At 45.8% G+C, this 23832-nt stretch overlaps 1 protein-coding gene across 4 annotated transcripts in view; it reads left to right on the top strand.

Moving 5' to 3' along the window:
- Positions 1 to 23832, top strand: part of SFMBT2 (Scm like with four mbt domains 2) — a 227662-nt gene that overhangs the window by 135090 nt on the left and 68740 nt on the right. For all 4 annotated transcript variants that reach the window (XM_059404050.1, XM_059404052.1, XM_059404051.1 and 1 more), the window contains 2 exons: positions 6726 to 6827; positions 10955 to 11102. In XM_059404050.1, the coding sequence (XP_059260033.1) occupies positions 6726 to 6827; positions 10955 to 11102 (250 nt within the window). The remainder of the gene's footprint in view (positions 1 to 6725; positions 6828 to 10954; positions 11103 to 23832) is intronic.

The following is a 23832-nucleotide window of genomic DNA, read 5'->3' as shown; positions in this document are numbered from 1 at the left end:
GGTGGGTGACCGGGGTGGACCCCTGCAACAGGCAGGGGGGATGCCCCGAGGTCGTCCAATCTCCTTGACCTCTGCCTCTCGAGTGAAGTAGAATGAGACATCAGGGGGGCTGGGAAGCCGAACAGCCAGAGACACCATGGTTCGTCCATACTTCCTTTTCTAGCCTGACAGTTTGTACTTATCTCTCCTTGCTTGTTTTCTAAGTAAATTTCAAGCTTCTCTGCGCCAGGACTACATCCCCGGCTTGCTCCTCATTCCGTGTACATTAATGTGTGACCCGTGGCATTTAAAATACTCCTGATGGGTTGAGATGCGTGTGCCCTTTGCAGCCGGGAGCATGGACTGGCTGAACCACGTTTATCAGATTAACCTGTCTGCGTTAACGTTGATAATGTGAGGAGATGGGTATCGATGAAGCATAGCCTGCTTACAGGGCACGGTAGTCATTTTGCCACACACAGTTCTTAAATCTTCGTTGGCTTCAAGAACACGCGAAAGCAGTCGTAATCAGTTGTTGATTTTTGATGAAGACCGTGTATGGACATGCTGGGCATAATTTTTAGTGTCGCAATTCTCTGATGCTTTTTTTTTTTTAACATGCCATTAGAAAAGTATTAGGAATTAACAGCAGAAATTTGGAGGTCAAGTGAATGATTAGTATTAATACCTGTTACTTTTTAACCTGGCAATACCTATCTGTGAGATAAAATTTTAGGAGCCCATAAGCTATGAAAGTTTTATTTGTTTGTTTACTGATGAACGATGGATAAATAAAAGATCCTTTATGGCTTTTGCTTCCTAGTCTGGTCTATACGCCGAAGCTAAGCATGGATGTGGTCAGACCACTTGGGTTTGGATCTGGCTTCTCTGGTGAGCTCTGTGTCCTTGCTTGGATAAGTTAACCTCTCTGTGTCTTAGTTTCCTTGCTGTAAGATGGACACTCCCCCATAGTCTGCTGTGAGGGAAAGGTGGTAATACAAGAAAGCACTCACAGGTATTTGCAGTGTGCTGTGTTCGACATCACATGCCAAACCAAGTTATTCTCAGTGCAGAGTGCCTGAGTGGTCACGGGCGAGGGCAGGAGCTCCTGGGTTCTGGAAAGAACAAAGCTGATGGAGAACAGAAGTTGATGTACACATAATCTCTTTTACAGTGTCCTTCCACCGAAAATAAGGTTCCCTGAAGAGCGATTATTAAGGTAGGCTGGTAAGACAGTCCTCCAGCAAAATGAATGGCGTTTTACTTCTGATCAATATAAAACCACTCCAGGGCAAAAGTAAAATGTGTAGCAACGGGTGTAGATGGGAAGGACATAGCCCGTCTTTGTTAAACGAAAGTTTTTCTGTAAGCAATTTAACTGGACTCCCGGACATTTAAATAAACAGTATTTCTTGAGTGGGACAGGCGTGTTTGTGAACGCACTGAGGATTTAGTAATCCCTCCTGATTTCAGGAATAACATCATTCTTGATCCAATAATTGTGAGGTGTGAATGATGCCCTAGAGCTTTGCAAAGGCAGGAATGCATCATTCAAACCAGAGTGGATTTTCTCTTATCTCTCAGTAGATAATCAGTTTTGCGAATCATCTTCAAGGGCCAGGAACTCTGTTTTTTAACATCGAGAATGATTAGCTGTGTTTGCGTAAATGAACGCGTGTACTCTGACTGCATTCACAGCCCAAAGTAAATGGTCTTGAGGGGGTGATTACATTTGTTTTTCAATGAGAGTGTCTATACATGTCCTCATATACGAATATAAATGTCCTTATATGCACAGAGAGAGCTCAGAAGGTCTGTGCGTTGTCTTATTTAAAATTTACTGGCATCGAATTCTTTAATTATCATAAAAAACTCTATTTTTTAAGAATGTCAATGACTCCCTTTGCCTTTTTTGATCAGACTTACATGCCTAAACCCGGTATTTTAAGACCCAGCCTCCAGAGCTAAATTTATGAAGCCACTTTCCCATAATCTTTTCTTTAACCCTTCCAAGTCTTGTGCTTTCCTGTTTCAAATCAGGATTCACTCCTGTAAATGCTCGGGTCGCCATCGTTGTGGCAGTAGTGATTTTTATAGGCTGTGGTAAACCCGTTCCTTCTGGAATTTCTTTAAGGCTGGATCTTCGATAGCTCTTCTTTGTTTTTCTCCTTCCTCCTCTGATAATGTCGTGTGTGCGTGTGTGTGTGCGTGCGCACGCGTGTGTGCTCTGCGTCACATAGTACTCTATGTGTGTGTATGTGTGTGGTACGTTGGTGGTGTTTAATGCATGCTTATTGACTGAACCATAGAATATGGAATTGGAATGAATATTGAGAAGTCATCTCGTTTTGGACGTTTCTTTAGCTCACTCCAGTAAATACATGTTGGGGTCTTTATAGGATGACTGGGGAACACGAACGAGAGAGTTCAGCTCTGGCTGGGAAGTATTGCCCCAAACATGTGGGCTGTCTATCCTGTTTGTTTCGAGATCTCCAGGGGCCAGCTGGAAGTTTCCCTGGCCAGCCCTCTGAGCGGATACCCTTCTGGACAGAAACACTGGAGCAGCCGATGGACCGTCATAATTGAACTCAAGATCATCTTGAGTTCATCTTTTCTCCTGGATTTTAAAAAATTTCATTGTGTTGACTTGGCTTTGACACGGGTGGTCATTGCAGGATTGTTCTTTTTTCTTTTTTCTTTTATTTTAACGTACTGATTAAACAGTGACTTTAAGAAAGGGGAAGGTGGGAACGGGGGTGCAGGCCTGTGTCGCACAGTTGCTGGGCTTGTCTCCGGAATGGAGACTTTGTGTTTAAGGGGCTCTTCTGCGTGGATGTGCATTATTCGAGACTGGAATAGAAACGCCTGTGTTTGGGTGCAGCTACCTCGCATTATGTCTGGCTTCCTTTTTCGGTATATTAAACACTATAGGGTTGAAAAATTGTCACATGGTTTGGAACAAAAACAGATGCATCTCCTCAAGGCAGAGGTCCGTGTGCTTGCAAGTGATAGAAAGCTGGTAGCAGTAGTTTAACATGTAGGAAATCTGAGCCGTGATTAACAAGGAGAAGACTCCTTTGTGAACCTTTGCTCACTGAGCATTAGCCTTAAATTGCTTAAAAATTCTTGTAAAAAAAAAAAAAGATTTTATTTATGTGTTTGAGAGAGAGAGAAAGAACATGCAGGACCAGGTTGGAGGGGCAGAGGGAGAGGGAGAAGCAAACCCCCATGGAGCAGGCAGCCCGACACGGGACTCGATCCCAGGACCCTGGGACCGTGACCTGAGCTGAAGGCAGATGCTGAGCCGACGGAGCCACCCAGGCGCCACCTTCAATTGCTTAAAAATATTTTACGGTCACTGAGATAACATACCATCAACACCATTTAAATTTTTAAAAAATAATAATGTCATTAGTACTTTATTTTCATCTCACATATGTCTTTGTATGATTTTGACGTGAATGATATGTTTTATGGATGAGCAGAGAGATAGAGACACTCGGTGGTCGACAGACAAGCCCGTGGACCCCTCCAGGAAGGAGGGAGGAAGCTGTGTGATTTCTGCATGAAATGATGCCCACTTTACCTAGCGATGGAGTCTGATGCCGAATACACTGAAATCCTCAATGGTAAACACTTGTAATGCCAGCTGCAGCTCTGGAAGGAGGTTATCTGAGGAGCAAATTGTTGCCCTAAGCCTTGATGCTCTATTTCTAAGGGAAGCAGCCAGTGCCTGGTCCTACCCCACAACTGTGAATGAGATAAGGCAGCTGTGAAGGGATGTCTAGTAGCGGAGAGCTCCTGTTGCCGCAGAGTTTTCAACACAAGCCTGGGATCTGTGTTGGAGAGATCGGGGAGGGCTTGGAGCATTGATCCAGGAGGGGAGTGAAGATGGCCAAGGACTTCAGGTCAGTGGTCAAGGTCAAACTGAGATCCTGGGCTGTAGAGAGGGTCTGGCCGCCCTGCGTCAGCCCTGCTCGGAAGGCTGGCTCCGCTCAGAGCAAAGGCAGGAACAGAGGTATCTCAGGCAGAGAGCGGGCCCAGAGCTGAAATTGTGAGGGGCTGAAGACGGTGGGTAGATCTGAAGCCCGGAATGCGGTCAGGAACCCCAGATGGTGGAAACACAGAGGAGAAGCAAAGCCAGGTAAGGGTCCAACGTTGCAAGGAGAGTGCCGTGGGCAGAGGCGGCCAGAAGCTACACCTTTCCTGAGATTGGCGAGCCGCGTCTCAGAAGTGTTTAGCCTTGCAGGTGTGAGTCATGAGAGGGAGCACGGCGGCGAGGAGGGACGTCTGATCGCACAGAGAAGCAGAACTTCTGTGAAAACCTTGCCTTCGTCCGGGCCGTTCATCGTACAGTGGACCCCAGAACCGCGTGGATGTGAACTCCAGCTACACGCAGATTTTGTTTGCTCGATACAGTCGAGTGCTGGAAATGTGTTCTCGCTGTGAATTTCTTACTAACGTCGTCTCTAGGGTACTCTGTTTTAAGAATATGGTATATCATTCAGACAACTTATAAAATATGTGGTAATCGACTGTTTATGGGACCAGTAAGGCTTTTCTGGTCAGTGGTAGACTCGTAACTTTTGGGGAAGTCCAAAGTTACGTGCAGATTCTCGACTGTGTGGGAGGTCGGCGTCCCTAACAGCCGCGTCGCCCAAGGCTGGGCTGGAGTTACACGTGGGTCCTTAGTACCTGAGGACATTTCTGTCCTGTCAGGCAGGCGAACAATGACTACTTCAACTTGTTGACTGTATTGAGGCAAAGTTTACATTATGGTTTGGGAGTAACTCCTTCTTTCCTAAGGGGAATTAGAAATGGAAAAGTATTTATCTGCGTAACCAATTCATATGCCTCAGTTCCCGCTGCTGGTGAGATACTGGGGGTGCTGGTGTCTGACAGGAACTGTAATGTTCCGTCTTTTCATTGAGGTGTCACCTCGTGCTTTTTGGTTCAAGTTTACTGCTTTTGTCTCATCCCCTGTGGTTTCTGGCCCTGTCTTGGCATTGTGCTTAACACTGTGTTAATATGCATTAATTCTCTCTACTGCTTCTTTGATTTTTTTTTGTTTTTTTCCCTAAGCCAGCTTCCCAGCCACCGGTAAAAATCAACACTGTCATGGCACCTGGGTAGCTCGGTCAGTGAAGCGTCTGCCTTTGGTTCAGGTCATGGTCTTGGGGTCCTGGGATCGAGCCTGGTGTCGGGCTCCCTGCTCAGTGGGGCATCTGCTTCTCCCTCTGCCCCTGCCTGACCCCCTCCCCATTCTGCTTGTGCTCGCTGGCTCTTTCTCAAATAAATAAAATCTTAAAAAACCCATTGTATTAAGTATAAGACAATAAAATCATCTCTTGCCTTTAAGAATATTTCCTTGTGCTTTGCGTCCTATGCTTATGACTTTTGTCAAGTGTTAGCTGTTACGTTCTTAAGGAATCCGTAAAGATTGAGAATGGGCTAGCTCTCTCCGTGAGTTTTTTGTCATAGGTCGTTGCGCACCGAACACATCCCTTCTTGGCTGTCACCCACCTCACCCCGTCCCCGCACGTGGCGGCACCCTTCACTTCAGTCAGACCCAGGATTTATTGTGCACCCACTGGGTTGCTGATCCCTTGGTGGACGACTGTGGCGACATGAGAAGGGTCCTTGTGGTTCTGTGGGTGTCTGAAGCCAGTGACACAGTGAAGGGATGGGGAGTTTCGTAAGCAGGTCTTCTGTGCCCCGACTGGCTCTGGCTAGGGGAGCCGTCCCAGCCCCACAGGACTCCGTGTGATGATCCTCAGAGTCACGCGTGTAGAATGACATCATTGAATTATTTAAAAATCTACTTTAGATTTGCAGATGAAAGAAAGTAGTAGTAGATCCCTCGGTCCTTGCATACTTCCCGGCCAACCGATGTGTTTAGAAACAGCAGGATTTATTTGCAGCTGTTAATGCCCTCAGGGACGGGCTGCAAATACGTTGATTTTATTCACTAGCATTTATCCAGGCTGTGAGTTCCACGATGACCTCCATCTCCGCAAAATGAATCCTGTTATCCAGAGTCCGGCCAGCCTCCCCTGCGGTCGGATAGGGAACATGAATACTGAAATTTGTTTTCTTGAGTCAGCAGGAAGGCTCTGTCGGGCACACACAGGGCTGCTGTGAGTCGGTTATGAATCTGCCAGATGCCTATTAAAGTGGGGCTTTGTGCATCTTTATTCAGCGGGAGTCGGGTTCTGATGGTGTGCATGGCTGGGTTGGACCGTTCTGTGCACGCATTCCTAAGACTGGCCACTTACTGCTGGTAACTGATAAGCTGTACGTTCTTGGGCACAGGAGACAGGGACGAGCTGTGTCAGCCACAGGGTCTCTCTAAAGCCCTGCGACGTAGCTCCAGGAGCAAGAGGCCACGTTTCCTGAGGGTGCACCTGCTGTGTGTTTCATATCACTGCTTGCCTCTATTACTCTGCTGTGGTTCACGTAGAGCACCTAAGAAGACCAAAGCAGGGCCTCGTGGATTTTTCTTGCATAACGTGAATTTAACCCTGGCCGCAAAACCGTGTTGTCTTCCCCCGGAGAAGCAGTGGAGCCCGCAGAAAATAATTAAATTCGCATTATCTTGCAATAATGAGAAATTTATAACGGGGAGGGTTAATTATTTCAATCCGACTTCAGTTCCCCAATAAAATGTCTAAGGAAAGCGTCCACACAGCGCCCGAGTTAATTTACAATACCGTCAGCTTTCAGCATCTCTGTCCTTTTCCCCGCAGGATCATGCCGATCTGCGAAGCCATTTCTTCACAGTTGGGATGAAGCTGGAAACAGTGAATTTGAGCGAGCCCTTTCATATCTGTCCTGCATCAGTGACCAAGGTGAGCTCCCTCCCTTGCTCCTCAACGCTGTCTCCAGCCGATCTGCTCACCGTGGGCCAGATGGAATGTGCCGGCATAGGGGTGGACTGCGGCGCGGCGCAGGGAACAGCACATCGGGGCTGAACGGCACGGCACACCAGCCGGAGCGCATTCTCCCCAGGCCACGCTGTCCTAATCACCCCCATTGTCACACAGATGTTGTCATGTGCCTCCTGTTGAAGCAGGGATTGGGTTAATACGGATTGGACTGTTGATGTACGTGTCCTTGAGTGACTTGGAAGGAGGGGCAGGTACGCGGCTGAATTTACAGCAGTGAACTCTACCACGAGTGTGTGCCACCTTCTGTGGTTGGCCAGGGTCACATCCACGCGTCCATTTGTTCCCATTCTCGTTAACACAAACTGCCGGGCAGTCACACGTGGTCATCACTGCCGTAGTAACTTGATCCTCTTCCGCTGACCGGCCTCGGTGTGTTCGAGCTGCATCTGGGAAATGCCGACCCATGTCCCGTCTCCAGTGTGTGTCCCCACATCCGGCTTCCTTTCTGCCGTTGACTTTCCTTCACTAAAAGGAGAGCCCGCCTCTGCGTTTCACAAATTTGAAATGGGATTACCTTTAACGTGAAGTCATTTTTATGACGGTCTGATGGTCTTTTTGATTTTCATTTCCCCTGGCCGTGCAGGAAGTCACCTGGGGAAGTCACACCTACAGTATCTGTTCCACCTTAAGTGTCCTCTAACAGGTGGCGGGGAAACTGAGAAACCCAGCGTTCTTACCCAGTGTGTGTTTTAGTTAATGGCCTTTTGCAAGAGAACTTAATTAACGGTCCAGAAGTCAATTCCATTTTAATTTCTTTTACCAAGGAAGACTGGATTTGTTAATACAGTGATGAGGGCCTGGGAGTCATTTGTATGCTCTTTTTTAAATTCATGATCGGTAATTGAGAAACACAGTGGTGATCATGTATTTCAGAGTATGGGAAATGGTTAGAATCATGAAATGCCTTTTTCCTTTTTTCCAAATCTTTTTTTCTTTAGAACATAAATTACTTAGATGTAACTCGTACAGTTACCTATTTAAAGAATAACTGCGTGCCCGAGAAAATTACTCACTAAGATTTTGCAGGACGGTTTTGGGGTTGCAATTTATGTCCTCACAGTCCTACACCATGTATTCAAAGCCTTTTTATTTAAATTGACCTTTGGGGTTCTTGAGTGTGTATTCTGGTAGGTGCACATTTCCCCAGAACTGTTGCGTGGTATTTGCTAAAGCCTGGCCAGGCTTTCCCTTTGTTCCGGCTGTGGCCGATACACTGAAGTCAGCTGCCAGTTTACCTGGAAGGATATTACCCGGTCCTCATTCTAAGAGACCACGGTGTCCACTTTACCTGGTGTTTCTACAGTGAAGGAAACAGAGCAACAGATGTGCTAAGTGCTGTCAGCAGTGAACTCACACTTTCATGCCTGTAAATAGTTGTAAGCGATCGTGTTAGAATGTGGCGCACTCCTTACGGTTGGGTGCAGCCCAGAGATCCTCATCTTGTTGGATAGAGTTCCACTAACAGTAGTTTGGTTTCCCAATAAATAATTTTTTCTCTAAATAGGTCTTATTGAGGATGGGGCCAGCGAGGCTATTTTCTCTTGATTTTTTTTTTTAAGATTTTATTTATTTATTTGACAGACAGAGATTACAAGTAGGCAGAGAGGCAGGCAGAGAGAGAGGAGGAAGCAGGCTCCCCCGCCAAGCAGAGAGCCCGATGCGGGGCTCGATCCCAGGACTCCGGGATCATGACCTGAGCTAAAGGCAGAGGCTTTAACCCACTGAGCTACCCAGGTGCCCCTCTTGGTTTTTTTTTTTAAGGTACATTTTCTTTTTCATTTTAGTTTTTCGTAGCCTTTTTACCAAAGATCACGCACTCCGTCTTTCTGTCCGGCAAGCATCCCTTTTTCTTCTCCTCTTGGCCCTGTGTTATTGACACATGGATTGAAATGTGCACTCTGGCCCCTTAGCACATATGGGCCCGTCCCCATGTTCAGGGCTCCCTACAGAGAGTAAATATCAGGATATTCCTGATATGGTCACTATTTATAATTAAACCAATTCCTCCTAACATTGGAAAAGGTTTTAGAGTATTATGTTTGAGCCTATAACGCTGCGCTGTTACTACTCATCATAATGAAAACCTCATTTTCATTTTCCTCAAGGCTTTTCTTCATGGCACACCTGGGAAGAAATAAATAACATTGAAGCCAATAGTCAAGAAAGCGGTTGACTGTAGCAGGTCCGGGATGAAATGTCCCACCATACAGTGCGATTATAGATTAAGTTTCCGGTGATCCAAAACAGTGTGATACTGACTGATGATGGTGACGATGACATATTTGTGTGTGTGAAATCTGTCGTTGTTTAGATCAACAGTCTTGGTTCTGTCCCTTTCTGTCCCTAGCTCTGAGCTGCACAGTCCTGGGCCGGTTGGTTAACTGTAGGGTCTTTTTCTGAGACCTGCAGGTTCTGGACCAGATTGATGTTTTTGGACCATGTGCGCCATGACCCTGATGGATTTGAAGAAACTAATAGAGCTTTTATTTTGAAGTGCGCACACATGAATATGCATTTTACTAGGTTTTGGAGATTCCTTAGTGTGCGTCCTTATGGGGTCCAGTGGTGCTAAGAGATTCAGCCAGCAGAATCCCATGCTTCAATTATCCGCCTGTGTGTGTGTGTGTGTGCACATGCACCTCCCACTCCACTGGGTTTTGTAGGCACTACTCTGGACACTGGGAATGACAAAAGTCCTTGCTTTTACAGAGCTTTTATTTTAATGGGGGGGGCAGAGACAAACAAAATCAGTAAATCTATATAGAAGGTGACATGTTCGGTGCTAAGGAGAGAGACGCAGCAGGGGAAGGACTAGCGGAGGGTGGCAGGCCAGCGTGTGGGATGTGATTCTAAATCAGGCCGCAGGGAAGATCTCTCTGGGAAGGTGAGGTTGGGTCCTTTGCTCTGTCAAGTCCACTGTCCAAGGCGGACCTCGGGCAGCACAACAGTAGTCATTTACCAGAATTAACATCGAGAAGAACAGAAGGGAGTGCGCTCTGCCGCTTTGCTTTTAATCAGACTGCTTCTGGAAGATATTTTGTCAGTGAAGGAGCCAGGAATCCTAGCTTTTTTAGTAAGTGTTAGGATTTTGTAAGAAAGACTGGGTTGTGTCTGTCAAGCTCGTAAAGTGATGTCTTTCTTCCTGGCCTGGTTCACATACTAGATCCTTCAACCCCATCGTGCTTGACAAAAGTGCCGGGCCCATCTCGGTTTTGCGTTCTGCCCTTGCCATCGGTACGTCTTGCTCCTGCTCCCTCACTGAAGAGAGGAGACTGCCCTCAGAGGATCCGTGGGGGGAGACCGATTTGGGATCAGTCCCCAGGCAGGAATGAGGATCTCCGGGACAGAGGGCACATGCAGGGTGAAGCCTTGGGGGCCTGTACTCGGACCGGAGTGGTCAGGAAAACGTTCCAGCAGCATTGACTTTCAGGGGCACCTTGACAAAAGACACTGCTGTTTTGGAAGAGCTTTGGCGCAGTGGGTGTTGAGGCTGGGGGGGTGTCAGGCAGGGATGTGCCTGCGCGGGTGCACGGGGTGACCTTGGGCTGGAGCCTGTGGTGTTCACAGGGCTAGGAGGCAGGGTGAAGCCAGAAGTCCCCAAGCCCGACAGTGGAGCTTCTCCAGTGATCTGGTGTGAGCACGTGGGTCCCAGGTGTGGACAAGAAGAAACCACTGACCTTTCAGGGCCTGTCTTGGTGTTGCCGTAAGCTTGGCCTGGTATCCCTGTGTAAGTTTGGTTTTCTCACAGCCCTGGACGTCAGTTGACCTCCCGTGTTGTTTCCTTCTCTGTTTTATGTGAGTACTACTCATTCGCTTCTCTTGCCGTTAAAATGGCCGTGGTGATCACCTATCAACCAGTTCGTACCTGGACCAATTTCATAACACACACTGAGGGGTCGGTTTGTGCTGAAATCATTTTGATGAAATGTATTTATGGCCTTTGGAAGTGGTGCCAGCATCTCATACTAGCTTTTCAGGAAAATCCCACGGAATTAATCCTTGGCTCTGTGGTCTGTGTTTTCTTGCAGGTTTTTAACAATCATTTTTTTCAAGTGACTATTGACGACCTAAGGGCAGAACCCAGTAATCTCTCGATGCTGTGCCATGCGGATTCTTTGGGGATTTTACCAGTACAATGGTGCCTTAAAAATGGAGTCAGTCTCACGCCTCCCAAAGGTTCGTATTCTGTGAAAATACGCAGTGTTTTGGTGGTTCGCGGTGGGTGGGGGGGGCATCCTACTGTTACTGAAGCGTGGCTTTGTTAATCTCCAGAAGTTGAGGTTGCAAACTATTTTGACATTGTGAGAAGAGTATGTCTCTCGGGTGGCTTGACGCAGGAGTCAGTCCCAGCTCCCTCCCCGGTGAGGTGCGTGACTTTGGGCTTCTCGAGAAGTCCGCTTCTGTCCACCCCGGTTCCCTCTTGGTTATCGTGCGTGGGGCTGCTCGTGTGCATGACAGAGGACACAGCATCACTAGGTGATTAGGGTTGGCTCAGCGCTTAAATGGGTCTAGAAGTGGGTTTAAAAATGCAACAAGGGACACCTGGTGGCTCTGTGGGTTGAGCATCCAACTCTTGATCTCAGCTCAGGTCCTGATCTTGGAGTCGTAAGTTCGAGCCCCGCGTTGGACTCCACGCTATGCAAAAACCAACCAACCAAACAAACAAATGCAACCATATGCTGAAGAAGCATTTCTTAACATTTTCATTTCCAGTAATTTAAAATTTCCCCAGAACTCGGTCACTCTTCTGATAGCCAACAATTTGATGCCCTAACGCATAAAAATAATCCAGTCAGGAGCCGGGTTGCATGCAGTTAATTTCAAACTGGGACCACGTACCACATTGCTGTTGGTAAGAACTGCGCCTGGGGTTCGCATGTAGTGTGCTGTCCCTGACCGAGGTGACGGAAGAGAGCAGCCAGATGGAAGGACAGCGGGCAGGAAGGAACACAGAGGGAATGGTAGAATAATCGCAGGGAAAGGGGGAGGCGATTCCCTGGAAGAATAAACTTACGGCGGGATTCCAGTAGCAACCCACAAATAATATGGGGGTTCCGCGCTGTCCTTCTCAGCTGGCCAGGGACTGGATTACGGGTATCGTTCACCATGTTGGGGGGCTAATATCCTGGGGGAGGTTCCAGATGCCTCGTCCCAGATGCAGCCTCTCCTGCTGCTCTGCCTTGCTGGTCTGCCCTGTGCTCCGCTGGGCTTCTCTCCCGCTCCGTCCTCCACGCTCACCCCCACTGGGGGATGCCTGTTGAGTGTGTCCACCTCCGCCATTGACCCTTCTTGTTAGGGGGCTGCGGTGACAGAGCGTGGGCTTGTCACAGTGTGGTGAACTTTTAGAGACCATGGTTTACCCTCTTGAACATGCCTAACTCATTTTGTCCTCAAAATGAGCCTGGCCTCGGGACAGGGCTCCGTCACAGAGAGCTTCCGGGACCCACCTGAGGCCACATCACAGCGCTGGTAAGTAGCGAGGGGTCGGCCTCCCAAGTCTGTGTGGCCCTGTGATGAAGACCCCAGTTCCTGAGGCCTTGCATGTGCCTCTGTGTTGGTCCTCATGGGCGACTCTGGCCAGATTGCCTTTCAGTTTTCAGGACTGTCACATGAGACACCAACGGGACTCTGCGAGTGCTCGGCAGAGTCCAACAGTGACACGAGTCTAGGTATCTTTATAATCCTCTCTGATGGTCCTACAGCATTTCCAGTGTGACGATCTCCTGGGAACAGATCAGGGAAGTCTTTTTCTGCTGCAGAATCTAGCGACAGGTCACTTGCTGTGTTTGAAAGTCCCGTGGACCATCTCTAACCTTGTGCTGGCTAATAGAATCAGAGCGTTTGTGCGGAGGGGTCCCTGTCGTTGAAGAAAGACTTCTAGATACCCAAAATGCTGCGTGGTTGGACTTTCTAAATTCCCAAGTAGTAACAAGATCTATTTAAGAATTTAAAGAAAAAATGAGTTGGGTGAACAAAAGGGGAAAATATTCGTGTATGCATTTCGGCTGCTTGATTATCCCATTAGGCAGGAGTTAAATGTCTCCCAGATTTTTGGTTTACCAAAATGTTTACCAAATGTTTACCAAAATGTTTACCAAATGTCTATATTTTAAATATATTTATTATGAAATTTAAATGTTAGAAATATGTTTTGGAAAAGATAATGTTGGTGTAATTTGGATACTTACTTAGAAAATGTGTGCGCCTATTGGATAATTGCATTCCATGATATTTGGAAAAATATAGTTGGAGAATTACAGTTCTAGGGAATAATCTTTTCAAGTGCCTGTGGTTATAGCAGAGTCTTGGCTTTAATTACTGAGCTCCTATCATTTTGTGGCAATGTATTTGTTGGATATTTATATATATGTTATGCACGTCAGTAAAATATATTTGTTTTTGTAATTAAAGCAAAGTAAAATGAAGAGGTGCTACTGGAGGTTTCTGTGGTGGTGATTTTATGGTTTCCTCATGAGGTAGTTTGTCACATGGGTTACGTGTCAACAGCAGGGCTGGGGATCCTTCTGTAGAATGTTTTCAAACCATTCTTTGCTTTATTAACATACAGACATAGATGCTCTTCTTATAAAAGTTATTCTGAGCTTTATACATAGGGTATGTAGGATTTATTATACATGTTGAGAAGTGAGTTTCACTGTTTTCTTGTGTGTATGTTTTCCATGAACATATTAACATCGTTTGGATTTCCGTTAGAAATGGAAACACTGCTTACAGTTACCATGTACTGCCTGGTCCCCAAAAGATAGCCTACTCGCTCCCCAGTGGGAAGCAGCTATCAAACACGAGATACCTGGTGGTCTGGGAAGATTTGCAAAGAACATAGACCCATACCTACATATTTTTGACTTTATTTCTTAATTAAAAAAAATAATCTGTCTCCCGACTTTAAGGACTGAGAGTGTGTAAGCTAGAACCTATAGGCAGGTTTCAGTAGGTCTCTGGGAGAGCCAATGCTTTCCTGGTAAGGAAAGGGCAGAACCTTGGAAGTTTTACTCCATTCACTTAAAACCAGCGCAGGACAATTCAGTATTATAGGCACTATAAAAGGTAATCAAGCGAGTAGATAAATCAGCTAAGCCAAAGTGTATATAGGTTATCAGCCGTGACTTGCTGTTTTTAAACTACTTGATTTAACCTCGTTGGCGTGTCACGTGAAGGATGAGGCGTAGAAGGAGAGGGGCCAACATCCCGTCCAGGGGGATTTCGAAGGAAATATTAAGCCTTTCCTTTGGTTGCAAGTCTGTTGTCAAATGGGTGTGCAAGAGCTGGAAGTGATCTGCTCATTCCAGCACCTGTCTCCGCTGTTTGGCCGCTAGTAATCGGTGCTTCCATTGTTAACGTGACTTCAGAGGTAAAGGTGGGTTTTCCATTCTTACTGAGATGCAGAGTAGCGACCCCTCATTGGTACGGTCTTTTCCTAAAGAAAAGGCCTGGACACTGACTGATGAACTTTCCCCACTTGGTGATCTGCTATCTTTCAGACCTACCAGAGGGGACAGAAAACAAATACCCACACTCCTAAAGCAGGTGCTGGCGTTTGGCCACATTTGATTTGGGTTTTTATTTTATTTTATTTATTTATTTATTATTATTTTTTAAGGATTTTATTCATTCATTTGACAGACAAAGATCACAAGTAGGCAGAGAGGCAGGCAGAGAGAGAGGATGGAAAGCAGGCTCCGTGCTGAGCAGAGAGCCCGATGTGGGACTTGATCCCAGGACCCTGGGATCATGACCTGAGCTGAAGGCAGAGGCTTTAACCCACTGAGCCACCTAGGCGCTCCTGATTTGGATTTTTAAAAAACTAAATGAGGTGTTATAGAGTAAAGAAGACTGGGTCACCTCTGACTGTCTGTTGCTCCCACTCAGTGTCTGTTCGTCGGTGAATCCCGTTGGTATTTTGGGGATCTGACTGTGTGTCATCACAATCACCCTGGTCCAGGCCACAGTCAGATCTCTCCAGGACTACCCTCGAGCCTGATGGTTGGCTGGTGCTGTTACAATGTACCCGTTAAGATGCCCGTGTTTTAAGATGTCCCTTTGGTCCAGAGCCTGCTGCCTCACTCAGTGGCAAGCGCAGGTCACAGTCCCAGCCTCCGGCTCCCCCTCGTTCCCTGTCTGCCTCATTTCCTAAGATGCCCTCCACCGCAGGCCTTGTCTTTCCCGGGACGTGACACTCGGTCCCCTTATGCGTCCATCTCCCTCCTCCTCCCTCAGTCTCAGTGGAGGTGCCGTCTTCCCCGGGGCGGTCTTCCTTCGCTCTCTTGTTGAGTATCAATTACAGATCCCCCCCCCCAACATATGTCACCTCCTTCCCTGTGTGGCCTCGCTGCACAGAACTTCTTAGCATGTCAGATGCAAGTCATGTAGATTTTACTTCTTAGTCCTGTTCCGTGTGTGTCTCTCCGCTGCAGCGAAAGATCCGGAGAGCTGAGATTTTTCTCCGGTTCTGTGCTCATCCCCAGCGGCTCTTGGGCAGTGTGTGTTGAGCGTTGAATGAATTGAAGTCCTGCCTATGTTCTGTGCTCGACCCTTCCCACCCTTCCTGTCCGCCATGACTTCAGCGTCCCCCATCCTGTCCGCCCATGACCATACCCACCTTCCTAAACCTGTTGTGCTCCCACAGCATGACTTGGAGGCTCTCACTGCTTGACAGCAGATCTTTTCAACACGTGCACACAGTAGGACGCCACGCCTCTTTCTATGTGACCCTCGCCCTGTAGCGTCCTATAGATATTTCTCCACGTTGGTGCATATCGATGATTCATTCATTTTGCCTGTTGTGTGAGCAGACCGTGATGCTTGAAACCAGTGAGGGCCTCTGCAGGTTGTTCCTGGTTTCTGTGTTGTGAATGACATTCAGAAGTGCCTCTGCGTACATGTGCCCGAGTGGGAGCGGTCTCTCTGAGGATGCATCCAGCTGTGGGATGGCTGCTGGGGCTCACGTTTCGCATCCTCCTCACTATCCTGAGTGTGTTGGGCTTGAACATGGCCCTTCCGACGGCTGTGAAATGGGTCTCCTTGTTTCGCTTTGACGTCCCTAATCGCTGGCCCGGTGGAGAAGTTCCTCGTTGGCTTGTTGGCAATTTGTATTTCGTTCCCATTGTTGATTATACTTTTTGCCCTTCCTCTGTTGATTATGGAAGTATTTATATTTGAATATGAATGCTTTCTTTGCCTTACACTCACCACGTGTCAGAGTCTAGCCTGTGGCATGTTGCTTCACTTCTCATGGTATTTTATGTTATATTGAAATATGAAATTGTAATGTCAGATACTACCAGCCTTTTCCATTATGATTTGTTTATATGTCTTTAGAAATCTTTCTTTACTGATGTTCCTCTGTGTTTTCTTTACAAATCTTGAGGTTTCATTTTCTGTATTTAGCTCTTTTTAATGTGCTTGGAGTGAAGTTTTGCATGGCATGAGGAAAGAAAACAATTTTATATTTTCTCTGAAGTTGAATTGGATTTTCAGATTCACCCGTTGTCTCAGCATCATGAATTGAATAGTCCGTGATTTCCTCTCTGATCTGTAAAGCCACCACTGGCAGACAGGGAGTCCCGTAAGGGGTGAGGACCTTTTATCTGTTCTTACTCTGCTTTGCTGGTCTGTTTGTCCATCTCGCATAAATACTTTTTCCTTTATGTCTCGATATCCATCAGGTGAATCCCTCCACTTTTTCTTCCTTTTCAAAATTATCTTGGTTGCTTTTGGCAGGGTATTTTTACAATTTGGATTTTATAAGAATCAGTTTGGAAGACGCTATTAAAAGTCCCATTGGATTTTAATTGACAGTGTGTTGGACTTAATTAATTGAAACAAATTGACATTTCACTATATTATCTTTTTATAACTTTCAGTCTTCTGCTAGAATTTTTCCAAGGTACATTTTGCTTGCTGTTGTGAATACGTTTTTGTTTTTTTAAAAAAATTCATTTGTTTTTTTGTAATGACTGTGGCCAGTATAATGGAGTACCACTGGTTTTTGCATGCTTATGTCCTATCCAGCCGCCTTTGTAAGGCAGGTCCCCCCAGAGCAGTGTGTGTAGGATATGGACAATCTGACTCTCGAAGGTTTTGTAAAACTAGCTTATAAAACCATTTGGCTGGTGTTCTAGTTTGTGTTCTGTTGATTATGAATTTATTTCCTTGAGTGATTAAGTTTAGTCATGGTTACCACTTCTGTTTGAGACAATTTTGGGAATGTGTACATATTTACAGAATTATCTGCGTTTTTTGGAAGATTTTATGTATCTATTTGACAGAGGGAGAGCAAGGGGAGTGGCAAGCAGGGGGAGAAGCAGGGTCGCCGCTGAGCGGGGAGCCCGATGTGGGACTCGATCCCAGGACCCTAAGATCTTGACCTGAGCTGAAGGCAGTTGCTTAACCCACTGAGCCACCGAGGTGCCCCCAGAATTACCTGCTTTAGCTGTGCTTTCAAATGTATTGTCAGTATTCTATTAGGTAAACTAACTGTTCAACCGTTACATATTACATAAAATACATATTACATTTCTGTTTGTTCCATAATTTTCTAGAAGGTTCATCAAAATATCATTGTGAGATTGAGGCTTTGTCATCTTGTGTGTGTGTGTGTGCATGTGTGTGTACATGCGTGTGCGTGTGTGTGAAGCATGGTAGGACATTGAAGTCTGGGATTTGGGGGCTCGCTGCTGTTGACCCTCGTTATCCCTAGTCGGTTATTTTGTTTTAAACCCCTTTTTGACGCTCATGTTCGTTTGTTCCGTTATATGGGTTGTGATTTTCCACTGTGAACTGGTTTTCAGTGGTGGTGGTGATTTCTGTGGGAGTTCCAGAATCCTTAGAGCAAAGTACTTCCTTCCATCTAGCGTGGTGTTAGGGCCTACCCAGTGTTGTAGGATTTTTACAAGTCCTGGAAGTATTTATTTATTATTATCTTTATCTCCCCCACCAGAAAGTAAGGATTTTAAAAACCAGTTTTACTCACTTCTGTATCCCCATCACCTAAAACAGTGCCTGGTACATGGAGGTGTCCCTGGATATTCAAGGAATGAATGAATGAATGAATGTCATGTTAATATCTCAGCTTGTGCTGTACAAAATTGTAAAATGGTACAGCATGCCCACATGGGCCTCTGGCTTGGTGGAGCATGGCACTCCTTTCTTCTCCACTTACTCGGAGCCCTGGGCTGGGAACAGCTGTGTCTGCCCCTTCTCTCCTGAGTCTGTCTGGTTCTATTGTCCTGTTGTCGCAGACCAGGCATCGGACGGGGACCAGGCGTTTTGTGATCGTCTCAGCCCCTGTGGCTCTGCTCTCTCCAGTCCATGGCTGTTTTCTACCCTGTGTGAGCTCCGAGCGTTCACCGGAAGGGTCAGCTCTGCCTTTGTGGCCCTCGTGGCTTTTTTGGAATCTGGAGATTTTCTTCTCTTTTGAGCTATGCAATTGTTTTTATTATTACTATATGCCATCCCCTTCCGAGAGCGTCCATCCTGTTACTGGATTTGGAAGTCTGTTCTCATTTCTGGCTTTCTGATTGATTCTTGAACAAAAATTCTCTTTTGATTGTAAAGAATTGGGGGTGTAAAACTGTTTGGGTCATTGTTTTATATCTGAAAATTTTCCAGTGGTTGGAAACGGCCTCTCTCCTTGCACTTATGCCTCAGTCTCGTTGTTCAGGATGCTTGCCATGGCTTTGCCGTTGGCTGATACTTTCATGATGGTGGACTGCCTCCTGGGGACACGTCCACACCTCCTAGCATTATGGTTATGATTCAGATTAATATTTTGTGACAAAGAAGTGTATCAGGTGTCATAGTGTCACCTATTGATGTTAAGTGCATTTCAGCATTGGTTTTTATTCTAAAAGATGAGGAAGTTGTCATAGCTCAGGTTTATACTAACTTGATTATTTATTTTCACCCTTTTTAAAAATTTTCCATGGTTCTTTTGCCTCTGCATTTTTCTATGAATGTAAACACAGAAGAATTCAGTTGGAAATGAATGTGTGTGTTTTAAAGATCTGCACCGGGGGGACTTGATTGTACGTTAGCTGGGGAAGTGAGGGAGCCGGCAGACTTCGGGGGGTGGGTGGGGGGCGTGGGGTGTAGCTCTTTAGCAAACAGCATGGGTAAAAGGAAGGGCTTTAGTCAGGTGCGAGTGTCTTTTGCCTTCTTGCCTGTGAGCCTGTGCGCAGACTCACGGTGAGTGGCATTGAGGGGACGTTGGGAAGCCCGGCTCAGGAGTCAACAGACTGGTTCCCGGGGCTGCGCCTGCGCCCTGACGTCTGTGGTCCTGCTTCCTCACCCGTGTGGTGTGGACATGCCTCCTGCGTCTACACCGCGTGCTGTGAACATGCTCTGGGGTGGACCTCTCGCTGTGGGGTTGTGTTCTTCAGCGGTGCGGTGGTGTGTCTTCCCAGGTTTCTGTCCCAGGTCTCCAGGTCGGCCTCCATCCCGGAGTCCCTGTTCCCGCACCGTGTGCATGTCCTTCTCAGTGGCTCCTGGAGCCAGGGGACAGCTGGACCTATTTCATCATCTTCTTACCCTCAATGAACCAGGGGCCGGCAACCTGGAGACTCAGGGAAAAGTGATTGAATTAAATGCATTTCCTTGTTTGAACAAGTGTTACTACTTTTTAGGACTTCTGGGGTTTTTTGTTGTTGTTGTTAAAGATTTTCCTTTAAAGATTTTATTTATTTATTTGACAGAGAGTGAGCGAGCGAGCACAAAAGGGGGTGCAGCAGGCAGAGGGAAAGGCTGACCTCCCTCGCTGAGCACAGAGCCCGATGCAGGACTCGACCCCAGTTCCCTGGGATCATGACCTGAGTCAAAGGCAGATGCTTAACTGACTGAGCCACCCAGACATCGCTTAGAGACTACTTTTTTAAAAGAAAAATTTATAGATTTAATAATGTATTCATTCTTTAAAATTTTGAGAAAAAAGGAGAGAACTTCCTGTCGTGAAGAAACCTCTTTTGGTGTATATGCTTTCAGACTTCTGTTTCCCAGAATATGTAACTTTGTGTATCGACTTGCTTATTTATACATACCAATTTGCCACTTACTTGGCAAAATGTCTCCTACATTACCTGACTGGAAAGTTCCATGATTTGCAGGTAAAGAAATGATTTAAACACATCCCCATTGTTTGTGTGTATTGAGCTCATCTGCTTTGATGCACAAAATGTTTGCACAGCAATCCTATTATTTCTGTAGGATGCTTCATAGTGGAATTACTGCTTTTTTCTCACAGCTCACTCTGCCCAGCCCTGCAGCACACCCCCCCCCCCTTGCTCTTTCTAGAACATTCCAGACATGCTCCTGGAATTTCACAGTTGTTGGCCCCTCCCCCGGCCCGCCCTTCCCCCAGATGGCCACAAGGCTTCCTTCCTCAGTTCCTCGGCCTTTGAGCTTTTCTTCAAGACTTACAGCCCTCCCTCTGCCCCTTCTCTGCTTCTCTCTGTAACGCTCTGATTGTCTGACTTTTTATATTTGTACATGATGTGTCTCCTCTCATTGAAATGTACGCTTGCCTGGGGAAGGGTTTTTGTCGTCTTTTATTTCGCTTCTGCATGCCCGGTACTAGAACTGTGCCTTAATAGGTACACTGAATCAGTGCTTTTAAATGATTAACTGTGTGTGTGAGCAAGTGGCTTGAGTGGAGAGGAGACACCTTCTTAAAGGTTTTGACGCATTGCCCCGTTGACATCTGGGGTGGTTTTTTGAGTGATATGCCAACTGGAAATGCATAAAAGCACCTGTTTCCCAACAGTCTTTACAGTGGTGGATTCTTATTATTGTCCTCCATTTTGCCAGTCAGATAGATGGCAAAGGTGATTTTTTTTTTTTTTTTTGCTGATGTTATTTTTGAAGATTGTATAATTTTTTCATATTCACTCAGTATAGAAGAGCAGCTCTTACTCTGTCTCTTTTATTACAGAAGGATGTCTTTTTTTAAACCCTTACTCTAACCTCTACCCTACTATGATTGTCTCATGGTTGTCGTGGTTCACTTCCTGGTGCAAAGGGCATGAGACTACCATGATTATGTAGGGGGTGGTTGTGGTGATTCACTTCCTGGTGCAAAGGGCATGAGACTACCATGATTGTGTAGGGGGTGGTTGTGGTGATTCACTTCCTGGTGCAAAGGTCAAGAAGACCGCCATGATTATATGATGTTGTCATGATTCACTTCATGGTGCTGAGGAGAGTCCTGATTTCCTGTAGAAGCTGGATAAAATCAGGATTCTGTTAGCAAAGGAGAAGCTGGAGGTTGGCTCTTGGGAGGTGCTCATGGTGTAGCTCAGGTCACATGTGAATTACCTCTTCGTTGGTTGACTAGTGCCTTATCTTTTATAATGGAGCAAAGGCACTACACTTGTAAGTAATTTTTATTGAAATAATTTATGATCACTATCAAGACTTGGAAAATACAAAGAGACAGAAGAAAAAAATATCCATGCGTCCCACCATCTAGATAACTGTGTTGTTAATTACCATTACTAAGCTTTCCTTACATTTCCTTGGGTCTTTTTCTTTGCATACTCTTCTATAAATTTGGTAATTCTGTATATGCTTATGCCAGGCAGTCTTTCCATCTAAACCTTAGCAATAATGTTTTCATATTTTTTTTAATAAACTGTGTGTAGTTTCATGCCTGTATGATTTTCCATGGATCTTGGATGAGTTTCATTTCTGTTCTGATCTGGGAGTGTAAAGTGGTCCCCATCCCCAGATTGAGCAGTAATAATGCCATTGTGTGTATCTTAACGTAGGACACTTTTTCAGTTTTCAGGATTGTTTTGAAACTTTTGTGAAATTGTCATGTCAAAGTTCGTGAACATTTTTACTGCCTAATTGTTTTCTAAAAGAATTAACCACTTGTGCGTCCAGTAGTGATGTTTGCAAGTGAGGCTGTCCTGTGCCCATTAATTTGTATTCTAAGGAAATGGGTCATCGACCTGTTCTCTTTTGGACCCGTAAGAGTTGGAACTTCGTTCAGAATAAACACTAACAAAAGCTTAAATAACTCCAGTGGCCATGGTTCAGCGGTCCCCTGTGGCAGCTTGTTGCAGATTTTAATAGCCCAAGGGGTTTTGATTTCCTTTTCTTTCCCCCTCTGTTATTTTCCTCCCTCCTGGGTTTACAACATGTTTTCCTAGCTACAGTTAAGCCTCAGTACTTCTTGTTCTGTCTTTGTTGATTAATGAGTATAATTGACCCCTGTTGTCTCTATTATATAAGCCACAGCAATTTGTTTTTATGTAGCAGTTATATTCTGAGCTGTCACAAAACTGCCTAACAAAGAGCGAGCTCATTATCAGCCTGAAGGAAAAGAATTTTAAGTGATGAAGTGAATAAAGGTTCCCAAGAGGAGGGAGGAGGAGGAGGAGAGGTCTAGGCTGTTCAGATAGTCAAGGAAATGAAGAGCTTTGGGGGTAGAATCATCCATCGTTGTGTGGGTACCCGACAAGTCTTGGTTCTGTCTTGAAATCATTCTATTAAAAATGGCTCCCCGTAGAGCGAGTCTGGAAGACGGGATAGAGAGGGATTGAACATAGGTCTAAGAAACCAGAGAGCACGACATTTGATGGACTGCGTTGAAGCCCATGGGAAGTTCACGGTTATAAATGTGATTATAGAAAGCCCAGCTCATGCCTCTGTGGGGGGAGTAGAGGTGACTTCTACGTTGGGAAGTTTTATCTGACTATAAAGAATACCCAGGTTTCCATAGTATATCAGAAAATGGGTTGTTACTCACTTTTATATATATTTTTTCCTATATGGCCTCCTCCCCCATGATCTTGATGAAATTTTTGTCAGCTCACAAAAGTTACTAAGCAGCAGAGGCCCAGGGAAGAGACATCGGAACGGAATGAGATCTTGCCCTTAGTGAAGTCAGCCTGCCACAACCCCAAACAAATGGGGTCCTGTTGCAGGATTTATCTTGTCTTCCCCTATTCCGTGGAGAGCTTTTAGGAGGTATCTTGTTTCATAACCTCTCTTTATCTACCCTGCCACATTTTTCTCAGAGGAAAAAAGGAAGGAATTAACCACGGAAAGATGGGAAAAAATCCTAAGTAGCCACGGTAGAATAATGAATAATGGTGGCTCTCAGTTATGAAATGCAACAGCTAGAGGTGCCTTAAAGATCTTCCCTTAGCTTTGTGAATAAGGGAAGTTGGGCACAGAAGGTTCCAGTGGTTCTCCCCTTGTTTCACGCAGCTCTGGGGAGAGCTGACTCTCAACTCCCAGATGTCCTCCTTGGATGCATCACATAGATTCTCAGCATTTTGAGCTGTCTTTGGGCAAATTCTTCTGTTCTTACACATTAATATAAAGATTTGCTATCAAACAGCTCCAGAGAAGCCATTCCCCAAGTGGAGGTTTTATTAATCGTAAAGAAACTTGCATGATCTCGTTGAAAACACGTTTTGTTTGTAAGTGTTCAGAAAAAAGGGGATTTGGTCCCTTCCAGAAACTTCTGATGAGAGGGTCCCTTCTGGAAACCCCTGCCAGAAATGTCCATCAGGCTCTGGAGAGAGGGGTTGGCGGCAAAGACAGGTGGAAAAGCTTTTAGAATCTCTTCAAAACTCTCTTTGATGAATACAGCATCTCAAAACTTGAAGAATTTTAACTCCTTGTTGGATAGAAATGAGGAGTTGTCAGCCTTAATCGAATGATAGGGATGTCTTAGGAAGAAAAGGGGGGGTTACTTCTGCCACTCATGGCCAGCAGCAGATCAGAGGGCCAAGGGTCAGGCTCTGGGCCAGAGGGCAGCTGCCTTCTTGGTTAACCCCATCTCCATCTTCTAAAGAAGCTGGGTAAATTGAGCTTCCCTAAGGAAAAGAAAATACTGCCTTGTACTTGGGAGTACAAATGGAGGGAGGAGGCAACCGAG

The sequence above is a fragment of the Mustela nigripes genome, chromosome 6 (assembly GCF_022355385.1).
Source record: "Mustela nigripes isolate SB6536 chromosome 6, MUSNIG.SB6536, whole genome shotgun sequence".
Classification (NCBI taxonomy): Eukaryota; Metazoa; Chordata; class Mammalia; order Carnivora; family Mustelidae; genus Mustela; species Mustela nigripes.
This window is presented reverse-complemented; position numbering and strand designations above follow the sequence as displayed.